Source organism: Petaurus breviceps, unplaced genomic scaffold (assembly GCF_028583685.1).
Source record: "Petaurus breviceps papuanus isolate PSGF00001 unplaced genomic scaffold, PetGlider_PUasm1.0 90650, whole genome shotgun sequence".
NCBI classification, from domain to species: Eukaryota; Metazoa; Chordata; class Mammalia; order Diprotodontia; family Petauridae; genus Petaurus; species Petaurus breviceps.
The window spans coordinates 3,642,955-3,667,100 of NW_027187299.1; the positions used below are offsets into that span (position 1 = coordinate 3,642,955).

The 24,146-nt window shown below is 40.3% G+C and overlaps 1 protein-coding gene across 3 annotated transcripts in view; it reads right to left on the reverse strand.

Moving 5' to 3' along the window:
- The window catches only part of NTPCR (nucleoside-triphosphatase, cancer-related), a 40,380-nt gene extending 19,541 nt beyond the window's left edge, over positions 1–20,839 (reverse strand). Inside the window, exons 1-3 of one of the 3 annotated variants that reach the window (XM_069064865.1) lie at positions 20,622–20,770; positions 15,796–15,958; positions 14,243–14,339 (exon numbers count right to left, since the gene is read on the reverse strand). In XM_069064865.1, the coding sequence (XP_068920966.1) occupies positions 14,243–14,339; positions 15,796–15,958; positions 20,622–20,655 (294 nt within the window). In that variant the 5' untranslated portion in view covers positions 20,656–20,770. Of the gene's footprint in view, positions 1–14,242; positions 14,340–15,795; positions 15,959–20,621 lie in introns of all 3 variants that reach the window. The other 2 variants (XM_069064864.1, XM_069064866.1) reach the window with 2 other exon arrangements.
- Positions 20,840–24,146: the final 3,307 nt, after the last annotated feature.

Sequence of the window (24,146 nt, forward strand, 5' to 3'; positions counted from 1 at the left end):
AAGTGACAGTTTCGAAAGCAGCCAATTCAGGAGGTATGTAACACTCTGAAAGGGAGTGGGGGGGGGAATATATATATATATATATATATATATATATGTATGTATGTATGTATGTATTTTTTTAAGAAAAAAAGAACAAAAACCAATAACTTCCTGCAATTCTCAAGGATCCTCACCCAAATTAGATCACGCCTACATTATTCAAACACTGCTGGGAAGAGAGACATTTGGACACATGTGAAAATTCCATTTTCCAACCAAATGGAAATGCTCACTTTGAAAATATCACTTCCTAAAGCCTTCACACCTTGCAAAAAAAAAAAAAATAGGAATTATACTTATCCAGGAGCCACAGAAACCTTGGGGATGAGGAATTTAGATTACTGACCCTAAGAGAAATAGCATTTTCTATTGAAAGGTGATTCAAAAGAATCTCACTATATATATGATAGAGTGAAAAGAGCACTGACTCAAGTTGTAGGACCTGGGTTCAAATCCTACCTGAGAAACATACTACCTATGTAACTAGGTGTAAGTGATTTAACCCCCTCTGGGCCTCAGTTTCCCTATCTGTAAAATTAGGAGGTTGAACAAGATGGTCTCAGAAGTCTCATCTAGCCTTTATGATTTGATGACTATTTACTATTAAAGCAGTACTTAGTGGGATGACTCTATCTTGAACCATGGGAGGATCAGTTACAGTAATATCAAAGAATCACAGAACTTCAGAAATGGAAGAGACCTCAGTATTCTCATTCTTGAGAAAGAATGTCCTCTACAACCAAGTGGTAATCCTTGAAGACTTCTAATCACCCTACCTTCCCATGGCTCCCCATTTCCTTTTCAGATTACTCCAAAGAGCCAGCTACAGTGCATTTCTGATACAGCACTGGACTTGGAATCAGGAAGTCCTAAGTTCAATTCTTGCCTCAGACCCTTACTGGGCAGTGCAACATTGGGAAAGTCATTTAACCACTCTGGGCCTCAGTTTTATTATCTATAAAATAGGGATCATAATAGCATCTCATACAGGGTGGTTATAAGCATCAAATGAATTAATATTAAAGTAATAACAATAATTTCTATCTACAGAAATGCTAAATGTCATTATCAATTTTATTATTTAAGGATTTCCTTATATTAAGAACTCCAAATTCTGTCTTCTGGGGCTAAACAAAACAAATCTTCCTCATTTCCATAACACGGTCCTTCAAATACTTAAAGAAACCTATCATGCTCCCTACCCCATCCTTTAGTCTACTCTTCTCAATACCCAAAGCTCATATACATGGTGGTGTGTGTGTGTGTGTGTGTGTGTGTGTGTGTGTGTGCTCATGTTCGATTTAAAAGCAGATATTGTTTATCTTTCAAACCTGCAACACCTGGTCTTTTGTTTTTCCTCCTTGACACAAATCACAATTGCTGACATTTCTACAGCTTGTTAAAGAGCCTTGCAACAATCCTGGAAGGTATGTACTAGAGATATCATTATGTCCATTTTGCAGAGGCAAAAACTGAGGCAGTGCCTTGCCGATGGTCACACAGCTAGTTACTAAATGTCAGAGATAAAATCTGGCCCAGGCAGGTCTTCTTGCTAACACTCTTTTCACTATTATGTTGCCTCTCACAAAACACTGTATAAATATCAGCTATGATTATTATAGATCATATTCATAACTCTTTTTTACAGTTAAAAGCAATCTATACATCCATACTCCTGCCTTCCTACAAGACTCAGCTCAGACTCCACCTTCTGCAGGAGGTTCTTCTCAGTCCGCCAGCTGCCAGTGTCTTCAAGATTACCTCCAGCCTACATGGGATATATCTTGTATGTACATAGTTGTCTACATGCTGGTTCCCCAATTAGAATGGAAGCTCTCTGAGGACAAAAGCTGTTTTTAATTGGCACTTAGCATTATGCCTGGCAAGTAACACACACTTAATAAATGCTTGTTGACTAAGGGACATACCTGATTACATCATCTGATCTTGTCAGGTAGGTAGCACAAGTATCCTACTTTATAGATCAGGAAACTAAGGCTCCTGTCAAACCAAGGTCACATAGCTATTAATTGGCAGATTCAGGACCTAGAGTATGTCTGTCTTATCTGACTTTATAGCACATAGTATACTGTAGGCACTAAATAAAAACTACTACTGAAAGTAAAAGTCACTACTACTTTGTACATTTGATGAATATAATGAAAACTAAAATATAAAATAAGCATTTTTGTAAAATATCTATAGATATACATGGATAAAAGTATCCTCAACTGAGAACTAGAGAATCTAAATTCAAATCCTAGCCATGTTAGTCGCTCACATCTGTGTGATCTTAGAGGTGTCATTTAACTTCTCTAGGCTTGTTTCTTCCTCTGTCAAATGAGACAACTGGACCAGAAGCTCTATAAGATCCTTTCCAGCTTTAAACCTTCAGACTCCAAGAATATATTGTTATGTTTCTCTTCAGTTGTACAGTGACTCTTGCCTCACCCTCAGCATTAATAACAATGCTATCAGCTTACTTTATTTTTTTCATCAACATTGCTAACAAATTTTTTTTTTAAACAACAAACATACTGATTGGTTTCTGGGCTTACTTTTTTCAGGGATAAGGCAGGGTTATGGAGAGGTGGGAGAAAGATCAAATGATGGGAAGATATGTAGGTTGGGAGAAAGAGGGAGGGAAAAAAGAAAGGGGAGGAGAGAGGGGGAAAAGGAAAAGGAAGGAGGAAAAAGGAGAATAACGGGGAGAGAGATAAAAAGGAGAGAGAGAGAAGGAGAAGGGGGAAATAGAAAGGGAGAAGAGATGGAAAGAGAAAGAGGGAGAGGGAGAGGAAGAGAGAGATGGAAAGGTAGAAGAATAAAAAGAGGGAGAAAGTGAGAAGGGGGAGGGAGGAAGAAAGAGAGAGTGAGAAAAAGGAGAGAGACAGGGAAAGACAGAGACACAGAGAGAGAGATTAAGAGCTGAAGGTGCTTTTAAAAGTCACCCAGTCCAAATCCATCATTTGACAGATGACAAGCTATGGCTCAGAAAAGGCTAAGTGATCTGCTCAAGGTCATGTGGAGAGTTAAGCCAAGCAGGACTCAAGTACTGTGCCCCCAAGTTTTCCAATGATCTTGCTTCTTTACTATGCTTTCTCCAGCCCTTCTCTGCAAACCACCAGTCTAAGGAGGCCTAGGGAAAAGCTATCTGCCACAGAATGGTCCCTTGAGTGTACAATTAAGATATTTTTTGAACCAGGCCAAGCTGGGAATTTTTGCTTGCTTGTGCATTTTTGTTATGGAAGGTTTGTTCCTCTTCTCGTTCCCAAAGAGAGATTAAGATGAGAAGGAGAAAAAAAACAGATATTTGTTCATGGAAACATGGGTTGTACATGTTGGAGCTAGGATTTAAAACCAGGGCCTCTAATCCTGAATCCATTGCTTTTCTCCCCACAGTGCCAAGCTGCCTCTCTCTAATAATGAGAAGTCAGGGCTCTTAACTCTCTATTAAGAAACTATTTTTCAATCTAATGATCTGGATAACTTTTAAAACCGATTTTTAGCAGTTAAAGAGTAGTTAATACATCATAGGCAAGAAAATTCAATAAGGTATAACAATTCCATTACCTTAACTCCAATTACTCTATGATTAAAGTACCTAGGATCTCAGCCTACCCAATACTGAAAATAAAGATGTGAATTTATTTTTATGTAAGTGTACATTATAATCCATCTTCAAAAAAGCACCTATTTGCAACGAGGCAAATTATCCCGGGGCTATAGGACCTCTTCCACATTTGGAATGCTAGATGGCAACAACAGATGGAAGACTGGACTTAGGAGTCAGGAATACCTAAGCTCAAATCTGGCCTCAGACACTAGTGAACCATGAGCAAGTATTTAACACTGTTTGCCTCCATTTCTTCATCTGTAAAATGGGGATAATAAAAGCACCTACCTTTCAATGCTGTCATGAGGATCAGATAATATTTGTAAATTGCTATGTAAACCTTAGGGCAGGTAGGGGGAGCAGTGGATAGAGCTCCAGGCCTGTAGTGAGGAAGATGAGTTCAAATGTAGCCTCAGATACTTACTAGCCATGTGGCCCTGGGCAAGTCACTTAATCCCGTTTGCTTCAGTTTCCCCTTCTATAAAATGAGCTAGAGAAGGAAATAAACTACTCCGGTATATTTGCCAAGAAAATCCCAAATGGGGTCACAATGTAGACACAACTGAAAAATGACTAAACAACAATAACGCAAAACTTAAAGCACTATATAAATGCTAGGTAATAATGCTATTTTAGTGTACTTTTTGCAAAGGGACAAAAAACACCTGCCCATTAATTCCTACTTATCTATGTTTGAAGTTTTACCATGTAAGTGTTAAGGGATAATTGCTGAAAAGAGAAAAAAAAATCCCTTGCTTTGAGAAATGTTCTGATAAATTTTCAAACTTTTGATAATTGGTGTTATATGTTTGCTTGATTCTTTAATGTAAAGTGGTTAGGGTACAAAAGGTAACTGCGGGTTTCAACACTGGTTCAGGTCCTGCGTCTGACACAAAATGGCTATGTACCACTGGATAAGTTATTCTAAACTCTCAATACTTGAGGTTTCCCTCTAAAAGAAAAAGTCACAAAGCAAGGGCCAACCTGCTTTGGCAGAATTGACTTTTCTCAGTGGTAATTCCCTAAACCAAAGAAATCACAGATTCAATTAATTTTTTTTAATTGCAGTTATCAGTTTCAAGAATAAAATAAATTTCCTTCAAGAACTTTTTTAGGGGTTCATTTAGACTTAAATTTATGGAATGTATAAGACTGGAGAAGGTCATAAAAAGGTATTTGCAAATACATAACATTGATGAGAAATTCTTTGTATCTGTTTGCAAACATTCCAATTCCAGCAGAAGTTGACAAGAATTTTTTTTCTTCATCTTCTCAAGGGAGAGCTATCCTCTTTCTGATCTTAAATTATGCCCACTCTAGACCAAATCATGAACCAGATAAAGTTCATCTAAGTTGTTCTCCCTTCTTCTTAGACTACCTACCCCGAAATTTTACCTGGCATTCTGCTGCTCCCAACCAATGCAAAAATCAAAATACCTACCTAAAAAAAGGATATGAAAAAAATTTACTCACAATAATCTATAAATGACTGAAAAAAAAAATCATAGGGTTACTCTTCCCAGTAGTATTTGCATAACAAGAAAGAGGCACATAGAAGCCTTTAGGAAAGAATGAATCTCTAATGATATCTCAGGAATTAGAAATATAGTACCAGAAAGATGTCATTTTAACAGTATTACTTATAATAATGGTCCTAAAGAATGGATCTTGAAGAGTAGTCATAACTAGGAATTTTTTGTACCTGATTAGGACACATTCAGTAGGGGTTTCAAGAGGAAGGGTGGCACAGGAAGACAAGTCCTGTGTGGCAAAGGGTGGCATGGAAAGACAGGAGTGTCTTGAGCCCTAGAAAGCATCTAAAGTGAGTATCCTAAAGTGAGAGAAATGATTATTAATGAACAATGATTTGGAAAGATTCAGATTATTCCCCTTTTCTTTTATCCTCATTTCAAGACCTGTCTCTGAAAGTTGAGCTAATCTTCTCCTCTACCCAGACCCCACTCAGGTAGGGTAGCCACTGTGCTCTACTCAGGTTTGGGTAGAGATAAATTCTTTGAATAGATGGTCCAAGGTTGGGACTTACTTAAAAGTAAATGACAAAATCAAAGTTCAGATCTGGTCCCTCATTGTAATATTCATTCTCTCATTAACTGCTGACCAATCAGAGGTGATTGCCACCCTCAGGAATACCTCTCTTTCTTTTTTTTTTTTTTAAACAATTGGGGTTAAGTAACTTGCTCAAGGTTACACGCCAGTTATTTCTGGATGTGGTGCTAAGTATCTGAGCCCGGATTTGATCCCCAGGTCATCCCGACACTGGAACCAGTGCTCTTACTCGCTGAGCCACCTGGCTGCCCCTAAGCAATTGGGGTTAAGTAACTTGCTCAAGGTTACACAGCCAGGTGTTTCTGGGTGGGTGCTAAGTGTCTGAGCCCGGATTCGATCCCCAGGTCATCCCGACACTGGAGCCGGTGCTCTTACTCGCTGAGCTACCTGGCTGCCCCGGCTTCACACCTTTTGCTAATTTCTAATTAGGCACTGAGTCTCAGGGATCGTGGTATCTTCTGGCTCTGAGAAGTATATATATACACTCTGAGTTGGTATTTTGCTTTGGAGGCTTGCTTATAAGAAGGATCTTGTGATTCCCTGGTCAAGATTCTGAGGGGCTGTATGTTCACAGCTCCCCAACTGCTCTGATATAAAGGCTTTCTCAATCCAGGGATATACCGTGTTTCCCCGATAATAAGACCTATCCCGAAAATAAGCCCTCCCCTTACTGTGTAAGATTCCTCTAAAATAAGCCCTCCCCCGAAAATAAGCCCTATTGAGATTGCTACTGTAGTGAAGGTGATCCCCTGCGCTACACGCTACATTACGGTACCCTCTGTATGCACCGTCCCTCCCCCCCGTGAAACGCACGCCGCGCTCCGAGCTGCATCCAATCAGAGCTGCAGCAGTGAGCGCGTCATCCTGTTCTTCCCCAGTGATTTGCTTATTGAATAAAGGTACATTTTTTTGTTCACATTTACCTGTTTATTAAAATTGCTGTCAATGTTCATTAAAATAAGCCCTCCCCTGAAAATAAGCCCTCTGGTGTTTTTCTGTCCAAAAAAAATAAGACAGTGTCTTATTACTGGGGAAACACGGTATGTAAAGTGAATAGCAATATTGTTTTGATTCAGGCAGTCAGAGCCCTATCTGTTGGTCTTTATTTCTCTGCTTGTATTTTCTCTGAAGTTCAGGGTGCTAACTTTCCCCCTGAACTAGTGAATGTAATTAAAAAAAGGCCGCTGACCCCTTAAACAGCTATCTTTCCTAGTAAAACTGATCTAAGAACCTATGCTAACAGCCATCCTGGGTATGCCAGTGTGGTTACTGCTGCACAGGGTGAAGGGGCCTGAGGAAGGAAGGGTGGTCACACTACATGGCTAACATAGGACCATAAGGTATAGGAAAAATAGTAGAAATAGAGGCAGGAAGACTAGTTTGGAGAGGAAACACACCCCCAGCCCCACCTGTCAGTAACCTGAGGAAAATCCCAAATCAATTCAACATCGTTATGGTTCAGTCCAGAAAAGAGCATGATAGTGAAGTTTCATTGCATTTCCTAGTCTGCCTCACTACTAACATTTTTCTACTAACAAAGAGGTTCTACTAACAGAAAGTGGCAGCTTTTGCTTTCAATGCCTATTCTCATAATACATCAATTAAAGGATGAGTTAAGGAAAGAAGGAAAATTAATATTCCCTTTGCTATCAATTCTAAAGAACTACGCACATAAGCCCTTCCTACCCTTCAGAGAGGTATGTCCCCACTGAAAGCTGATTTCTCTAAAATTTGTCTTAAGCCCAATGGTCTGGAAAAAAAAAAATAAGCATTGTTGCTGGGTCAAGTGTTAAGAAAATAAATTTCTCTGCACAAGAATCCTTTTCCACTTTCTCCCCCAGTCCCCATGAAGCTTCTCAACCCTTCGGTAAAATATATTTCAGAGTCAAAAGCAGTTTCTACTCTCAAAAATAAATTTGTTTGTTTGTTTCTGGCAAATCTTTTATCTGACCAAAATGGACTGATGTGAATTTCAAAAGGCTATAGTATGTCGCTAAGTGGTCTCAATCTAGAAGTGTGTCTCTTCTTATTTATGGTTAATTATATTGTTCCCCTAATGCTGAACTATTCTTGTATCCCTGGAATAAATCCAACTTGATCAGAGTGAATAATTTTTTTTAATCTTACTGTTGTCATTATGCTAATATTATGTTTTAAAATTTCTGAATGAACATTCATTAGCAATCTACAGTGTCTATAGTTTTCTGTACTTGATTTATCCTTCCCAGGCTCAAGTATTAGTACTTGATTTGTCTCATAAAAGGAGTTTGGTAGAATGTGTTCTTTCTCAATTTTTGAGAATAATTTGCATAGTACATATATTAACTGTTCTTTAAATGTTTGGTAGAATTCACAGGTAAATATGGTGAACTTTGCCTGCACAAGAGTTCCCAACCCCACCTTCCTGTTTTGGTAGTTCCTTTAAAGTTAATTTAATTGTATTTTTCTGAAACTGGATTGTTCAGAGAATACCTGTTTCATGTTCTGTTAATTTGATACTCTATGTCACCATAAATAATCTTCCATTTCCTTTGAATTCTTAGAGTTGTTGACATGTAACTGTCTAACACAAACAAGTATGACAATAGATTAGAGACCCAGGCTCAGGATAAGGAAGACCTACATCTGACAAATGCTGATTGTATGAGACCAGGGCATTCAGAGGCCCAGGCAATGATCTCAAGTCTCTGGGCTACAGATAGTACTGATCTGCATAAGGCGTTTCCTTACAAAGAATATATACAGTGAAATCACAGATCCAGGATGAAAAACAATACTTGTACATAAGAGGTTCTGACATTTCTTGTCTGCTGTTAACTTTTATCTTGTACATTTTTTTGTTTTGGCAATCTGATATGATATTCCCCCTTCTTCCTTTAGATTTGATTAGATTAGTTAAAGCCTTCTTGATTTTGTTAATCTTTTCAAAGAAATAGATTTTAGTTTCGTTTACCAATTCGGCAGTATTTCTCCACCTCCCCTCTCACCCCCTCTCCCCCCCCACTCCTGCCCAGTCTGTTTATTTTTTATCCAATTTTTGAGAATCTCTTGGCAGTGTGGCTTGGTGGAATAAGCAGACTGGAATAGAAGACCCAAGTTCAAACTCTGCCTCTCATACTACCTTTGTGACTCTGAATAGATCACCTAACTTCACTGGGCTTTGGTTTCCACCTATGTAAAATGAGGGAGACATACTAGTCGACCTGTGATGTCCTTTCCAAGCCTAAATCTGTGAGTCTATCTTTTGTGATTATTCTGGGTTTATCTGTGGCTTTTCCAAATTTTTAAACCATATGCTGAGTTTCATTCATCCTCCTTTTTTCTATTTTGTTAATTTTACATTGTTTCCCTTCCATAGACCTACAATTACATATTCTTTGACCTTCAGAATACTATCATACATTGACATACTATTAGTCAGCATTTACACAGAACTTTAAGGTTTGCAAAACACTGTATATGTATTTTTTCATTTGACCCTTACCACCCAAGAGGGGGGAGGAGAGAAGGAAGAGTGTAATTATCCCCACTTTAGACATGAGAAAACTGAGTCTAAAAGGTCAAGTCTGAAAGACTTGCCAAGGGTCACTGCTGTCTGAGATAGAATCTGAACCCAATTCTTACTAAGTCCAACACTCTTAACTATTGTTTACATAAATTATTATCATTATTAAGCCACTTTATGATCCATTGCCTTTGTAAGGTCAGTCATTACATTATGGTGATACCTGAGATTAGTATGTCCCCTATAATCTGGTAACTTAACCCAAGTTTTCTGATTTGGGGGCTGCTAGCTGGTGCTGTGGTTAGAGTGCTATAATGGAAATGCAAATTTAAAGATCTTCCCTGCCCCTAGGCCCTTTGATAGGCTTAAGAGACTCTGAGAACCTTCCTAGATTTGAAAATATACTCTGCCTCCTAATAGGCTGAATGTGGTCACATGGAGCCTGTCCCAGGAGGCTTGGTTTTCAGAAATGCCCACACCTTGATACTGTGTGATTGGGCAGTGGGTCAAGAGGGTGGTTACATTCTCTGACCCAGGAGAAGGCTATATAATCCCTGATGTGAGGTTTTGCTTTGGGGCTCACTTTGAGAAGTGTTCTGTGATTTGATCAGATGAGACTCTGGGAAGCTGTTGTTGAGAGCCCCCCGGCTTTGAAAAACTCAGATGTTGATTTGGTATGGATGTAATGGTTGGACAGTTTGGAAACCTGTCTACTTGATCTGTTTCTCTGTCTTGATAATTCTGTCTGTATACTCTGAAGTTCGGGGTGCTGACCTTTTCCCCCTGAACTAGGTAAACGATATATGTTTGACTGATTAAAGTAAGCTTGTTAACCCATTTTGAGCTGCTTTCCTTTATCAAAGCAGATCCAAGAACCTGTATTGGCAGCCACCCTGGGGACGCTGGGGTGCTTACTGCTACAAGTGCCAGTACTCATCTCCCTGAGTTCAAATCTGGCCTCTGGCATTTACTAATTACATGACCCTAGTCAAATCACTTAACCCCATTTGCCTCACTTTCCTCATCTGCAAAATGAGCTGGAGAAGGAGATGGCAAACCACTCTAGTATCTTTGCCAAGAACACCCCATATGGAGTAACAAAGAATCACACACAACTGAAAAACTACTAAACGACAACAAACTTCTGCCTTTAGTTCTCTTTCCACTAACCAAAATGACTCTCAGAAAAAGTAAAATCTATACTTACCTCTCTATATTAATGGATAATAAGACATATATCTTCAAATTATTAAATTTTAAATCTCAAATGTTTATTTTGTGATGATTGTATTAAAAGGTTCAATATCATCAGAAATGTTGTTTTCTGAAATCTGATTTCATATAGAAAATTTTCCATTGTGATCCACTCTCTACTTTTTTCCATATCAACAGATTAAGAGAAAATATTTGCCTGCAGCAAAAGAAATGATCTCCTTCCCCTTGATCCCCCAACTCTGCTCCCAAAATTCTATGGAATACCAGAGTCTAAGACTTTCATTGTGTGATAGTGCGCCTTGTTATGATAAATGTGAGTTATTGAAGAATCTTTAATGCTGAGTACCACTGTCACAAGATTCTATCTAACATGTCATATTCCTCAAATCAGATTTCTCAGGGCTTCAATTTGCTTAGCTGAATTGGCAGCATTCCAAATTCTGTCCTTTATATTTCCCCATCTTGGTTTTCTCCCCATCTTTTCCTACAGCCCCCCAAAAATACACTTTCTCCTACTTAAGAGTAGACGGAAAACAAATGATTCACAAGTCATACAAGCCAGGAAGGAGAAAGAGAAGGCTTTTAAACCAGAAGCCTATATCCCCTAATGTTCTGAGAGGCTGTGTTCGATAATCAAGATGGAAGTGGATATGAGAACTTCTGAATTGTTTCCTAAATGATTCAAGCTCTTTACTCATTGGAAAATGACTTCCTATGCAACCTTACAGATCAATATATAAAATTTACAAGGCCACTTTTCTATTAGGTTATACAATGTGTATGCACCTTAAGCAAGGTAAATAAAAATCAATTTGCTTCTCTACTGCTCTAGGGAATGACGTGAGGTTGCCCAACAAGTCTCAGGCTTAACTTGAAATTTCTTAGGCTCACAGAATCATAGATTTAGAACTCCAAGTTCCCTTGGTTCACTGGTCCAAAACCCATAGATGAGGAAAGTAAAGCCTAGAGATACAGTGACCTGCCGGGGGTCATACAATTAATAAAACAACGTGGCTAGGATTCAAACTCAAGATCTTTGACTATAAAAAGTACTCTTTCCACTAAATCACATTCCTTTGTTTTTTGTTTTGAATTTCTCTCTGACCATGGGGGGCATGGGTGCATGTATGTGCATATGTGTGCACATGTGTACATGCATGCATGTGTGTGTGTGTGTGATGAGGGAAGACCTCTAGACAATCAAGGACAACCTGACAAGTGAATTTAGTTTTTGTTCTCCTAAGCTCTAGATTTCTTATTCAAGCACAAAGTAAATGCCTTTCTACTATGAAAATATATCCCTGTCTTTCCATGTTTCTGCTGAATCCATTCATTATACTTGGAAGATAACTCATCTGCTAAGACTCAACCTGTATTCGTGAATTAGCAATTCATGCCCTTCATTTCCCAAGATTCCAATTCAATTCTCAAACAAAATTCAAATTTAATTCCCTTTTATTTAGAAAATGTCAAAAAGATGAAGATACCCTATAGCATTTCTCTTTTTAGGGAAGATGCAGTAAGAAAGTGGATAAAAAAATATATATACAACTTTAACCAAACAATGAGAGAAGATCATAAACTTGACAAAGGATCGTTTTCCTTAAGGCCATCTAAGGCAATACTTACAACAATGCAAAAAAAGAAAAAGAAAAGTTTCTCAAGAATAGAGCACTTGTGATTTCAATGAATAACCTGTTCACAGAAGTTAATTTTTTCTAAATCAATGTAAAACCTTCCTTTGACACTGCAATATTTTCTATGCCCCTTTACTGCTAAGCTTATAGAAATGGTCTACACTTCCTCTCACTACTTCCTCATAATATCTCTCTTTAAACCCTTTTCTGGCTTCTAGCTCAACCATTCTACTGAAACTCAGTTCCCTGAGGAAAGGCACCAAATCCAATGGTCATTCTTCAGCCCTCATCTTCCTCAATTTCTCTGCAAGGATTTGGTGGTATTGAGACACCCTATGCTCTCTCTTCCATCAGTGGTTGTGATACTGCTCCTTCCAGAATCTCCTCTTATCTGACCAATTTGTCTTGATCACCAATTTTATCATTCTCTTCACATCTCCTAAGTGTGGATGTTCTCAAAGCTCTGTCCTTGGCTCTTTTTTCTTTCTCTACATTCTTTCCAATACTGATGTCTGCCATTCACATGACATCAATAAGAAGTGGTTTGAAGACAGTTCTCAAACCTATAGATCCAGCTCCAATCCTTCCTGTTCATCCCAAATCTCCAACTGTTCAAAGACTATCTTCATCTGAATGACCCATTGGTAACTCAACACCAACATGTCAAAAACTTACTTTTCTATCTTGTCTTTCTCCCCTAAACTTGCCTTCTCCCAACTTCCTTGTTTCTGTTGTTGGTACCACATTATTCTCTTACTTAGCCAAGACTCAAAAAGTTCAGTCATTTCTAATACTTCCTAATCCCTCTCCCCTCACATCAAATCTGTTACCAAGGCTTGTCAATATTGCATCCACTCTATCTATATCTTTTATCTGTCCTTTCCTATGCACTAACAGGGCTACCATCACAATTTAGACCCTGAGTGTTCCTCTGTAATGGGAATGCAGATTTGGAAGATCTTCCCTGCCCCTAGGCTAAAGTGCACCTGAAGCCTGGGGTATGAGGCTTGTTTTTCATAGATACTTCTTGATTGGCCAGTGAGTCAACAAGGTTGTTACATTCTCTGAGCCAGGAGAAGGCTATATAAGCCCTGATGTGAGGCTTTGTTTTGGGGGCTCACTTTGAGAAGTGTTCTGTGATTTGATCTGTATTCTGGGAAGCCGTTGTCCAGGGCCCCCCCCCCCGGCTTTGAAAAACCCAGATGTGGAAACCCAGATGTTGACTGGGTATGGATGTAATGGTTGGACAGTTTGGAAATCTGTCTACTTGATCTGTTTCTGTCTTGATAATTCTGCCTGTATACTTTGAAGTTCGGGGTGCTGACTTTTTCTCCTGAACAAGGTAAACGATATATGTCTGACTGATTAAAGTAAACTTGTTAACCCATTTTGAGTTGCTTTCCTTTAACAAAGCAGATCCAAGAACCTGTGCTAGCAGCCACCCTGGGAACGCTGGGGTGCTTGCCACTACATCCTCCCTTGGACTACCATAATGGCCTAACTGTTCTCCTTTTGTCCAGTTCCTCCCCATCCAGACCATCTCAGACATAAATGACAATAGCAACAATAACAAAAAGGTTTTCCAATGTATACATACATCTAAGTCCCCTGCTCAAAAAACCTCAGTGGCTCCCTATATGAAATAAAATACAAATTTTGTAGTCAGGCATTTGATGTTCTCCACAATGTGACTTTGACCTACTTTTCCAGCAAGAGGTAACTTGTCATAGCAATGGGAGTAAAGAAATGCTATTTTCAAACCTTAGTTCAAATCCTGGCAGTGCCACTTACTAGTTTTGGGACCTTAAATAAATTACTTTATTTACTCTGGGTCTCAGTTTCCTCAACTGCAAAATGTGGGGGAACAATCCCTCCAAGATCTCTTCCAGCTCTAAAACCAACAAGGCTAAATAAAGTGTTGAAAAATGGAAAGAAGTAACTTATTTGCATATAAATGAAGGCAAGTAATTGTTTGAACTGTTAAAGTCCTAGGGACTTATTTAATAATAGAACCTGACAGCAAATCAGTCAACTGGCCTAGATGCCATAAAGTGTAAAACTGACATTCCATGAATCAGAAAAAACTACTCTGGTCAGAAGGTCATCCAAGTCTCCCCGATGCCAATGGAGATTGGTGGAGAGATGATTTAAGTTAATACTCACGTTTTTCAACACTGGGAGAGCTAACTGCTCAAAAGAAAGAAGGTCTACCACATACTGGCCCACTCGGTATTCACGTCTTCCAGTGGGAGACTCTGACCTAAATGTAAAAAACAGCTTGTTCTGAATCACATCAGTTTTCTCTGTTGATGTCTCATTTTCAGCTACATCCCTGGGGCTTTCCCTTCTGGGCTGAATCATCCTTAGAGCTATTCATCCCTAAAACTGGTGGCTTGCAATCCACCCACTCTCCAGAACACAGACAGTGCTTTGGGGGACTGGACAGGAGGCCCAGTACTGAGTTTTGATGGCAGATCCGTCAGCCCTCTGACTCTGGAACCATATTTTATATTTTTCAATCTTTCAATAAGCATTTATTAGGCTCCTAGTATGTACCAAGCACTGGAGATACAATCATAAAAATACAAAGCTTACATCATAGCACTTGGAAACATTAATTCATTTGATCTTCACAACCCTGTGAGGTAGGTCCTATTATTAACCCCATTAAACAGATGAGGAAACTGAAGTTTAGAGACTTGTCTCAGGTCACACAGCTAATGCATATCAAAGCCAGGTCTTCCTATTTCCAAGTCCAGAGGCTCATGTTAGAGATAGCTAGCAAAGTAGATACAGTGCCTGGCCTGCAGTCAGTCAGGAAGCCCTGAGTTAAAATCTGGCCTCAGACTCCTACTAGCTGTGTGACCCTGGGCATGTCACCTAACAGCTGTTTGACTCAGTTTCCTCAATTGTAAAATGGGGATAATAGCACTTATTTCACAAGGTTGTTTCAAGGATAGAATGAGACATTTGTAAACACACTTAGCCTGACACATGGTAGACACTTAATAAATGCTTGTTTCCTTCCTCTCTCCCTCCTACTATGTAAGGGTAATTTTCCCCCAATAGAATGTAAGTTTCCATAATGCAGGGACTTTTGTCATAATTATAGTGCTATGCCCAGAATCTAGCACAATGCCTGATACACTGTAGGTATTTAATGAATGCTTAATGCATCTGATTCCCCAGTCCAAAGTGATCTCATTTCTCCTTCCTTAACTAACAGGGCATTTTGCTGGAAGTTCTTCCAGTATTTTCACATTTTACTTTAATTAGAATTACATATATATTATCCACATGGATAATATATATGGCAACTCTCCCAAAGAGAAGTGTTTTTCTCTTCTTTATATTTCTCACAACACAGCACAATGTCTGGAGGTATTCAATAAATATTTGCAGAATTAAATTGATTTCAAAACCTATTTCTGTGTTTTCATTTTCTCTGGAAAAATGCCCAAGGTCTGCACCAAAAAAAAATCCAGATTCCATTCACTCAATTCCCAAAGCTCTACCCCCTTTAAACACTATGCCCATATATGAGAGGGAGGAATGTAGGGCAAAGTCTTCAATCTGATACGGATACTCAGAATATGATTTTAGAAGTTGCTCACTGAGCAATAAACTTCTACTTCATCAGAAGAGAAAGTCTCCCAAAATGTTTTTTTTTAAAGCATATAAGAGAGGAAGAACCCCCATAATCTAAACATCAGTACCCAACTCTAGACAAAGGCCCCCTCGATCCAGACAATGTGACCACATCAAATCCTACTCTTCTCCCGCCTTGTCTGACTTCTTCTGTATAAAATCCATCAATAGGCACACCCAATGATCTGAGAGCATCACTGGCTTTCTGGATTAGCGTGGTTTTTCCAACCCCTAAAAGAAAAAACAAGTATCCATTAATGAAGCCAGGAGTACCAGAGCTAAGATCCAGAGTGGCAGTCATGCCCAACAGTATATAAATGCATCCCATGAATACTAATTTTATTTTAATTCTGATTGCTCCAGGTGTGAAAGCTTTTTAATCTCGAATTGAAACTAGAAGAATCAAAATCTGCTGTTTCTAGGCTTTCTCTTTGCATTCTGGAGCATGCCTCATTTTACAGCATAAGGTCTCACTGCCAATTCTAGGTAACAAAAGGGGTTTTGATGTTAATCTCTTCCGGTAATTTACATCCTATGAAACAAGCCTTAGTTTTCTCCAAGCAGACAGAAGATGTTGACTCATTTTTCCATCTAGGAAGCAAAACCAAGCCACTGAGGTCAAAGGCCTTAGTCCAGGGGTGGGGAAGCTGAGGCTTTGAGGCCACAAGTGGCCCTCTAAGTCCTCAAGTGCAGCCCTATTGGATTGGGCCATACCCCAAGGACCTAGAGGGCCACAGTTTCTCCACCTCTGCTTTAGTAAATGTGAAAAAGATTTGGATTTCTTGGTCTCTTAACACTAATAGCACAGGAAAATATTTTGTTCTTCTGACTAAGGACCATAGAGTTTTTGTCCCTCTCTCTAGTTAGTTGCCTCAGACATCTTTTCTGTACGCATGTTATATCTTGCAAATGAAAGTGGGATCCTTGAAAACGGGTGCTGTACCATTTCTACCTCTGCCATCCCACCACAATGCCTTGCCTTCAACAGATAACTGTTGAATTAAATTGAATTCCCAACTTAAGGGGACAAAGTCTCTCAAAAACACTAATATTCAACCCAGTCTCTCCTTCTACACGACCCCCACCCTTGTCTTGTACACTTAGGATGCCAAGCCCCACCCCCTACTACAATGCCTTCTTCTGAGCCCCTTAATCCCATGGTATCCAAGGGATACTATGTCTTCTGGCCCTCTGGCCCATTCCTACTGGGTGTGGAATGTAACAAGCTAGTTTATCTTACCATCCACTGTGCTGGCAGAACAATGAGTACTAAGGGGTCACATAGTATCTTGGAAACATTTAAATTTTGCCTTCTGGAGACATCAAGACTGGATGCAATGGAGAGACTCTAATCATTCTGACCAAGCCTGCTGAGAAGACATGATCTACAAAGCACATACTGTATCAGGAGTTAGAAAACCTGATTTCTACTCTCAATAACCATACTTTTAGTTGTGTGACCTTGTTTAAGTCATCTATACAATACTTTAGAAATATCAGCTGTTGTTATTTTTTAATCTGAGTTAGTTTCCTTCTCTATAAAACTGGAACAATATTCTTTGCTCTACCTAGCTCACAAGATAGTGCTCTGTGAATTTTTAAAACACTATATACGTGGCAAGCTACTGTTATTTTTATTTTATATTTTACTAATGTATTTTAATTATAATTGATATTATACATCTCTAATAATATTAATCAGGAGATTACCTATTCTGCAAAAATAGAGGGTTAGCCCAAATTCCTAAAAAAAATCTTTAAGATTCCTTGAAAGTATTTATGATCAAGGCAGAATCATTTAATTTTATATATCCTTTATATTAGGCTGGAACCTCTTCATTCCACCCTAATACCATAATTGGATCAAGGCTGCTTAAACATGAAAAACAATATGTAAGGGTTTAAGTACCTCAAAGAATGTGAAAAAAAATATTTTCTAGCAAAAGCACCATTTTACGAGTCAGAAACTTAAGCTTTAATTCTGGCTCTTACCCTAAATAAGCATCACTTGGGCTATCTCCCTTAAATATCTTTTCCTATATAAATGCCTATACCATAAAGTATGTTTCTCAAAGAGATGTCAACTGGACAAGATAACATACTGTTATGTTAATGTGCCATTGAAGTTTTACTGTGCTTAGGAAAAGAGAAAAAAAAAGTCTTCCTCTCTCTGTTAAAACATAGCTCTTCTGATTTTATGATCTCTTACTCTGGTTAGTGATGCTAGCTACTACTATCATAACTGATCCACGAAGTGATTGGTCAGAGGGAGCTAAAGGCCAGCCTGGGAAGTGAACATAACAACTCCTTGAAAACAGGGGGTATCATTTTTTCATGTTTGTATCTCTCCAAAACCTAACACAATCCTTTGCATATATAAAAGTACTTAAAAAATGTCCATTGAACTGAAATGAAACCTATGGGGAAATGTGTATGGAACTTTAGAATATAATCCATTTGGAAGCTGGAGAACTGTCTGTAATTTGTATTTAAATGTTTTTGATTGGCTTCCTCTGGGTTCTTTAAAAATTTTAAATCTCAAACTCACCTTTTGCTACAAGGGCAATAAACATTGGAAAAAATCATTTATATTAGAAAGGATTTTATCTGAAAAAATACCAGAGATCAGCACTTCTGCTGAGCAATGGAAAGAGGAATAGTGGGTTGAAGTAGCCTTAGCATATGATGACATATGTGCTTATAAGTGGCCTTAGGCATTTTAAAGAACACCTATCATAACAGATGGACTGCCTGAACGGTACACAGGTACCCAGGAAGTATCTAAAAAACAAACAAACCTAGAGAACCAGGGAGCATGCTCCTTGTAGATTTGCATAAAGACACATACAAGAAATGCAGGACAAGACTACAGGGAAAATTGGGAACTTCATCAGGTGAAGTAACACTAAGCTCACTGATCCATGGAACCATTTTAGTCAATTGGTGTTCATTTCTTAGGCCCACTGGGCAAAATGAGTAATAAAGAAAACAATTTCTTCACAGTAATCAGACCATTTCAGATCATAGGGACCTTAGAGTTCATCCACTCAATCCACCCTGATCATATTAGGGTAAAGAAAGTGAGAAACTCAAGAAGAATAAAGACACAGAGCTGAGCCAGGATTTCAACCCAGGTCTTCTGGCTCAGAATCAATACATTAACAAGCATTTATTAAACTCTTATTATGTGCCAGGCACTTTGAGGGGGGGGGGGAGGGGAGGGGACTGGTTTACAAAGAAAAAGCAAAATCAGTCTCCCTGCACTAAATAAGCACACATTCTAATGGAAGAGATGTTTCTCCCCCCATTCATCTGTTTCATCCATTCACACACACACACACACACACACACACACACACACACACACACAGAGAGAGAAATGCCAAACTACACTAGTATCTTTGCCAAGAAAACCCCAAGGACAAGTTAATGGAGTCATGAAGAGTTGGACACAGCTGAACATCTACAAACACATGAATGGGTATGTGTGTATGTGTGTGTGTCTGTGTGTGTACATCCACACACCTTTCTATCACCTAGTCCTATACAGACCACAATCACCTGATGGTGATCTTGACTGGCAACCTCACTACTCTAAATGAGGTATCTATAAAGTGCTTAGCACAATGCCTTGCATGTAGTAGGAACAGATGCTATATAAATGCTTATTCCCTTTCCCTTACACTGTCCTATTCCCAAAGCTCCATCACTCTTGCTTCTGTATCACTCCCAGGAAAACTTGTGCAAGTATGTCCTGTGAGCATCTTGTGGTGGAATACTGAGAGGAACCAGACCTCGGATTATATATTGGTACAGGGAACTAACTACCCAGCGAGGAAAGTCTCTCTCTCTGTCTCTGTCTGTCCCTCTCTCTGTCTCTGTCTCTCTGTCTCTCTCTGTCTCTGTCTCTGTCTCTCTCTCTCTCTGTCTCTCTCTCTCTCTCTCTCTCTCTCTGTCTCTCTCTCTCTCTGTCTCTCTCTCTCTCCCTCTCTCTCTCTCTCTCCATGCCAGTCAGCTTCTTTCCAACAATTTAGTTTCAGAGAATAGCCAGGAGTACTCAGAGATTAAGCTGCTTGCCCAGGATCACACAGTGACTAGACACTTTATTAATCATGGCCAACATTTCTGTAGTGCTTTAAGGTTTGCAAAGGGCTTTACAAATATTATCACAGTTTTTTCTCACACCAACCCTGGGGGACATGCATTATTATGATCCCGATTTAAAAAATAAGGAAACTGAGGCAGGCAGCGGTCTGGGAGACTGGCCCAAGGGCACCCAGCTAGGAAGTTTAGACCAGGTAGCTGATCCCAGCTCTAACCAAGACTAGACAGCCTCTGGCCGTCGCAGAACTAATTAAGAAGCAACAACTGTTAATGGCTTAATTATCTATCCTTAGCACTTCCTCCTCTCCCTGAGCCCCCCCAAAAGGGCCAGAAGTGGAGGATAAATACGGAGGCGCCCTCCAGCCAGGAAGCTAATCCTGGAGACACGTCCTCAATCTCCAATCCCTGCGCTTTGCTCCGCATCGCTGGGGCAGGGGCAGGGGCAGGGGCGGGCGCGGTCGGGATTCTGCGCCCCGAGAAGGCAGAGCGGCTGCAGGCTGCGGCAGCGGCCCCGGCAGGGCGGGGAGCCCCCACACCGAGGCACGCCGAGAAGGAGCAGGGTGGGGACACGGCCCTCCGCTACACTGGGCTAGGTCCCGAGTGCCCAGCGGGCCCGTGCCCTTCACCCCCGGGGAGGACGGAGGGCGGGCCAACGACCTAACTTCCCTTCCGCGTTTCAAGCAGCTCGAGCCTGCTGCCTGGACTCAGGAGCACCAGGAGAGGTGGGAGGGGAATCTAGAAGCAGGCCTGGACCCTGGTGCTTGCTGCACTGCCGGGGAGCGGGCTTTACCTGGCGGCCCAGTTAAGAACACGTGTTTGGCCATGCTGGCATCTGGAGCTCTCAGATCCTCCCTCTCGGGATGTGCAACCTCCGGCTCCACCTCCTTCTCTTCCGCTTCCCCTCCCTTCCTCTTCCCCCTCCCCCTGAGGAAGGCGGAGAGTGCTTCTACTGATGGTCCATTGCACATCCTCTGCTTCCCTTTGCTTTTGCATCCTGAGTTCAAGGGCTGGAGTTCTGACAGAGGGGAAAACTTCTTTCTGCCCTGAACAGGCTGCATGCAGTTTGGATGAAGGGAAAGTTAATATGCATTTGAAATGACATTATGACATTTCTAGCAGGACCTACTGGGCACATCACTGACACCGGTACTTGATAATCCATAGAAGGGGAAAAGCTAATGCTAATAAGAACAGCTACCATTTCTTAAACAGGTGCTAATATAATCTCCATTTTGCAGTTGAGGAAACTGAGGCAAACAGGTTAAATGACACAGCTCTAAATGTATTTGAGATTGGATTTGAAACTCAGGTTTTTCTGACTCCAGGCCCACTTGTAACACCTAGCTGCCTTAGCTCTACAGCTGGACACTGGTTTGGTGAGACCCTCTCCCATATTGAAAAAAAAAACAAAACCCAGCCATATAGGGCTACCTTTTTCCAGCGGGGTGATTCATCCTGTGTATTGGTTAGCCAAGTGCCTAGCCCATGGTGGATGCTTAATAAATGTACATCGATTTATTGATTGTTGTGAAACTCTTATATCTCACTTTAAAAGTTCTGGGACCTTGACAAACCTGATAGGACCAAGTTTTAAGGAGGGGACTTCAGCTCCTAGTGCTGCCCCTGCAACTGTCCTCCTTGGAGAATGCCCAAGTGGCATTCCAAGCAAATAAACGGAAGCTTGGAATATGCTTGCATCAGTCATAGGTGATGGGTCCATCCCCTCCCTGCGTGCAGGTATCCTACTGCCTCCATGAGAGTAGGATAGCCATGCCAGCCATGACAACTCAGGGGTCAGTACTGTGTTGTAACAAAAAAATTTTTAGAGAATCTTTTAATTGGCTGCAGACTAGAATTTCAAGGATATAAGCCTCCTAGGAGCTTTTTAGTGAAGAAGACTGCTGTGATCTGTTAGGTGAGAGAAGGGCAGCAGTAAACCAGCCCTCACCAGTTGCCATGTGTTTGTGAATGCATTGTGCCTATATCTCTTTTGAGTTTAGAATGAGTATCCTGAGATGGGAGTTCTAGGCAACAGGTGAAGCCACAAGATCCATCAGTGTCTTCAGAGAGGTTTCACCATTCAGCACAATCTGGGTAACTGCCTATGGCCCTCCTTGACCCAATTCAGGTGTAGATTAAGTTTAAAACAGGAAATAACCTACTAATAATTGGATATGACCACATATGTAAAGGACTGCTTTATGGGGCAGTTTTCAAATAGATACTAGTTGAGAACTTTGGGTTAACATTACAAAAAGGAAGTCATGTATATGGTAGAGATTTGAACTAGATGCTTGCTAAGGTCTCTTCAAACAACAACAAAGAACATGGGATATGGAGTCAGAATATGTGGGTTCAAATCCTGACTGCCATTTTCTAAGATGCCCTAAATCACCAATAATAAGAGACATGCAATCAAAACAATTCAGACTCTACCTCATACTAAACAGATTATCAGAGAGGATAACAGATGGGCATTGTCAGTGTTGAAGGAGTTATGGAAAGATAAGCACACTAATACACAAATGGTATATTATACCATTAGTCAAGCTGTGACTTGGTTCAGCCATTTTGGAAGTATACCATGAAAATGACTAAAACATCCCTAACCTTTGACCCAAAGATGCCACAGCTAAGCATATAACCCAGGGAGGTCAGAGCTAGAAAAGAAAGGTCTCAGAAATAACAAAATATTCACAGCAGCTTGTAGCAGCAAAACAAACAAACAAACAAAAAACTGGAAACAAAGTAGATGCTTATCAGTTAGAGAATGGCCAGACCAACTGTAGTACATAAATATTATGCCATGTTGTGTCCAGTCATTCCAGTCATGTCCAACTCTTCATGACCCTATTTGGAGTTTTCTTGACAAAGATAATGGATTGGTTTGTCATTTCCTTCTGCAGCCCATTTTATGGATGACGAAATGGAGACAAACAGGGTCAAGTGACTTGCCCAGGGTCACACAGGAAGTGTTTGAGGCCAGATTTGAACTCAAAAAGATGAGTCTTCCTAACTCCAGACCTGGCACTCTATCCACTGTGCCACCTAGCTGCCCATTGAAATGTCATTTTACTGTGGAACACAAAACAATGATGATGAAGCCAAGATGGCAGATTATAGGAAGCAACCAAACTGAATTCTCCCAACATTCTCCTCCCAACAACTTTAAAATAACTCCTCAAATCTAATTTTGAAGCAGCTGACCCAACAAAAGGTCAGAGTGAGACATTTTTCCAGTCTAAGACAACTTAGGTTGACAGGAGAGGTCTATGACACCAGGGTGGGAGCTGCCTAGAGCAGGGCAACAGTTCCAGTTGTTGGCTTTAGAGGCTGCTGCTGATGCAACAGCAGCAAGCAGCAACAGCAGCTCTGTGAGTTTTTGTTCCAGAAATAGTAAGGGGGTTAGACAATTGATCAGAGACATTTCAAGGGACCTTTTGCTGGCACTGATTGGCAACTCTATTGCCCATAGACAGTTCTGCGTCATAGCTCCAAACCAGAGAAAAGCATTTCTGGTTAGTCACAAGGGAGCAGGGGCCCTGGTCATAATTCCAAGGCAGAGAGGTGCACTAGCTCTTGTGGCTTCAGGGAAAGAAAGGCCCTTGCTAGATGAAGACCAGAGTGCAGATGAGGAGAGCAATGACCACAACTCTCTGTAGTTTACCACACCTTGGAAGCACCAAAAGCTTTTAGACACTGTAATGTAATGCCAAGGAAAGGCAACTTCCCAAGGTTCAGAATACCAGCATAGGTGCTCTCCATTTTATTCAATGACCAACCAAGAACATGACATCATTCCAAATACAGCATTTACTAAATGTGATTAAATAATTTCCAAGGACTACCCCACCCCAGGACCTTCCAATCATTCAATCAATTACAAAGTCTCTGTTCTAAATACTTCTCCACCCCTAGGCCATACCTTAATTAAGTCCACCACAAAGCCCCTCTTCTCAAATGGAGATTAGTTTCCAAACATAAGGTCAAAAGTTCCCCACCCCTGGATCACAATTGAATCTACCCCAGAGTTACATCAAGTTTAAACACAGCACTTAACACCCAAATGGAGGTCTTTTCTTCATCTTGACAGGAGGCAAGTTCTCAGCAATCTTCGTTCCTGGGGAGACAAGGCTTAGCAAAGCCACAAGATAGATTGCCAGTCCCTTCATGAATTCATCCTCTGTCTGTAGAACAGTCCTAGAACCCCTGAACACATTAGCAAAGCCCTCTCCCAGGATTTCTGTAAACATACAACAAGAAAATCCTTCTTCAGGGCTTCTGAACCAACAGAAAGGCTCCCAGACCCCTGCAA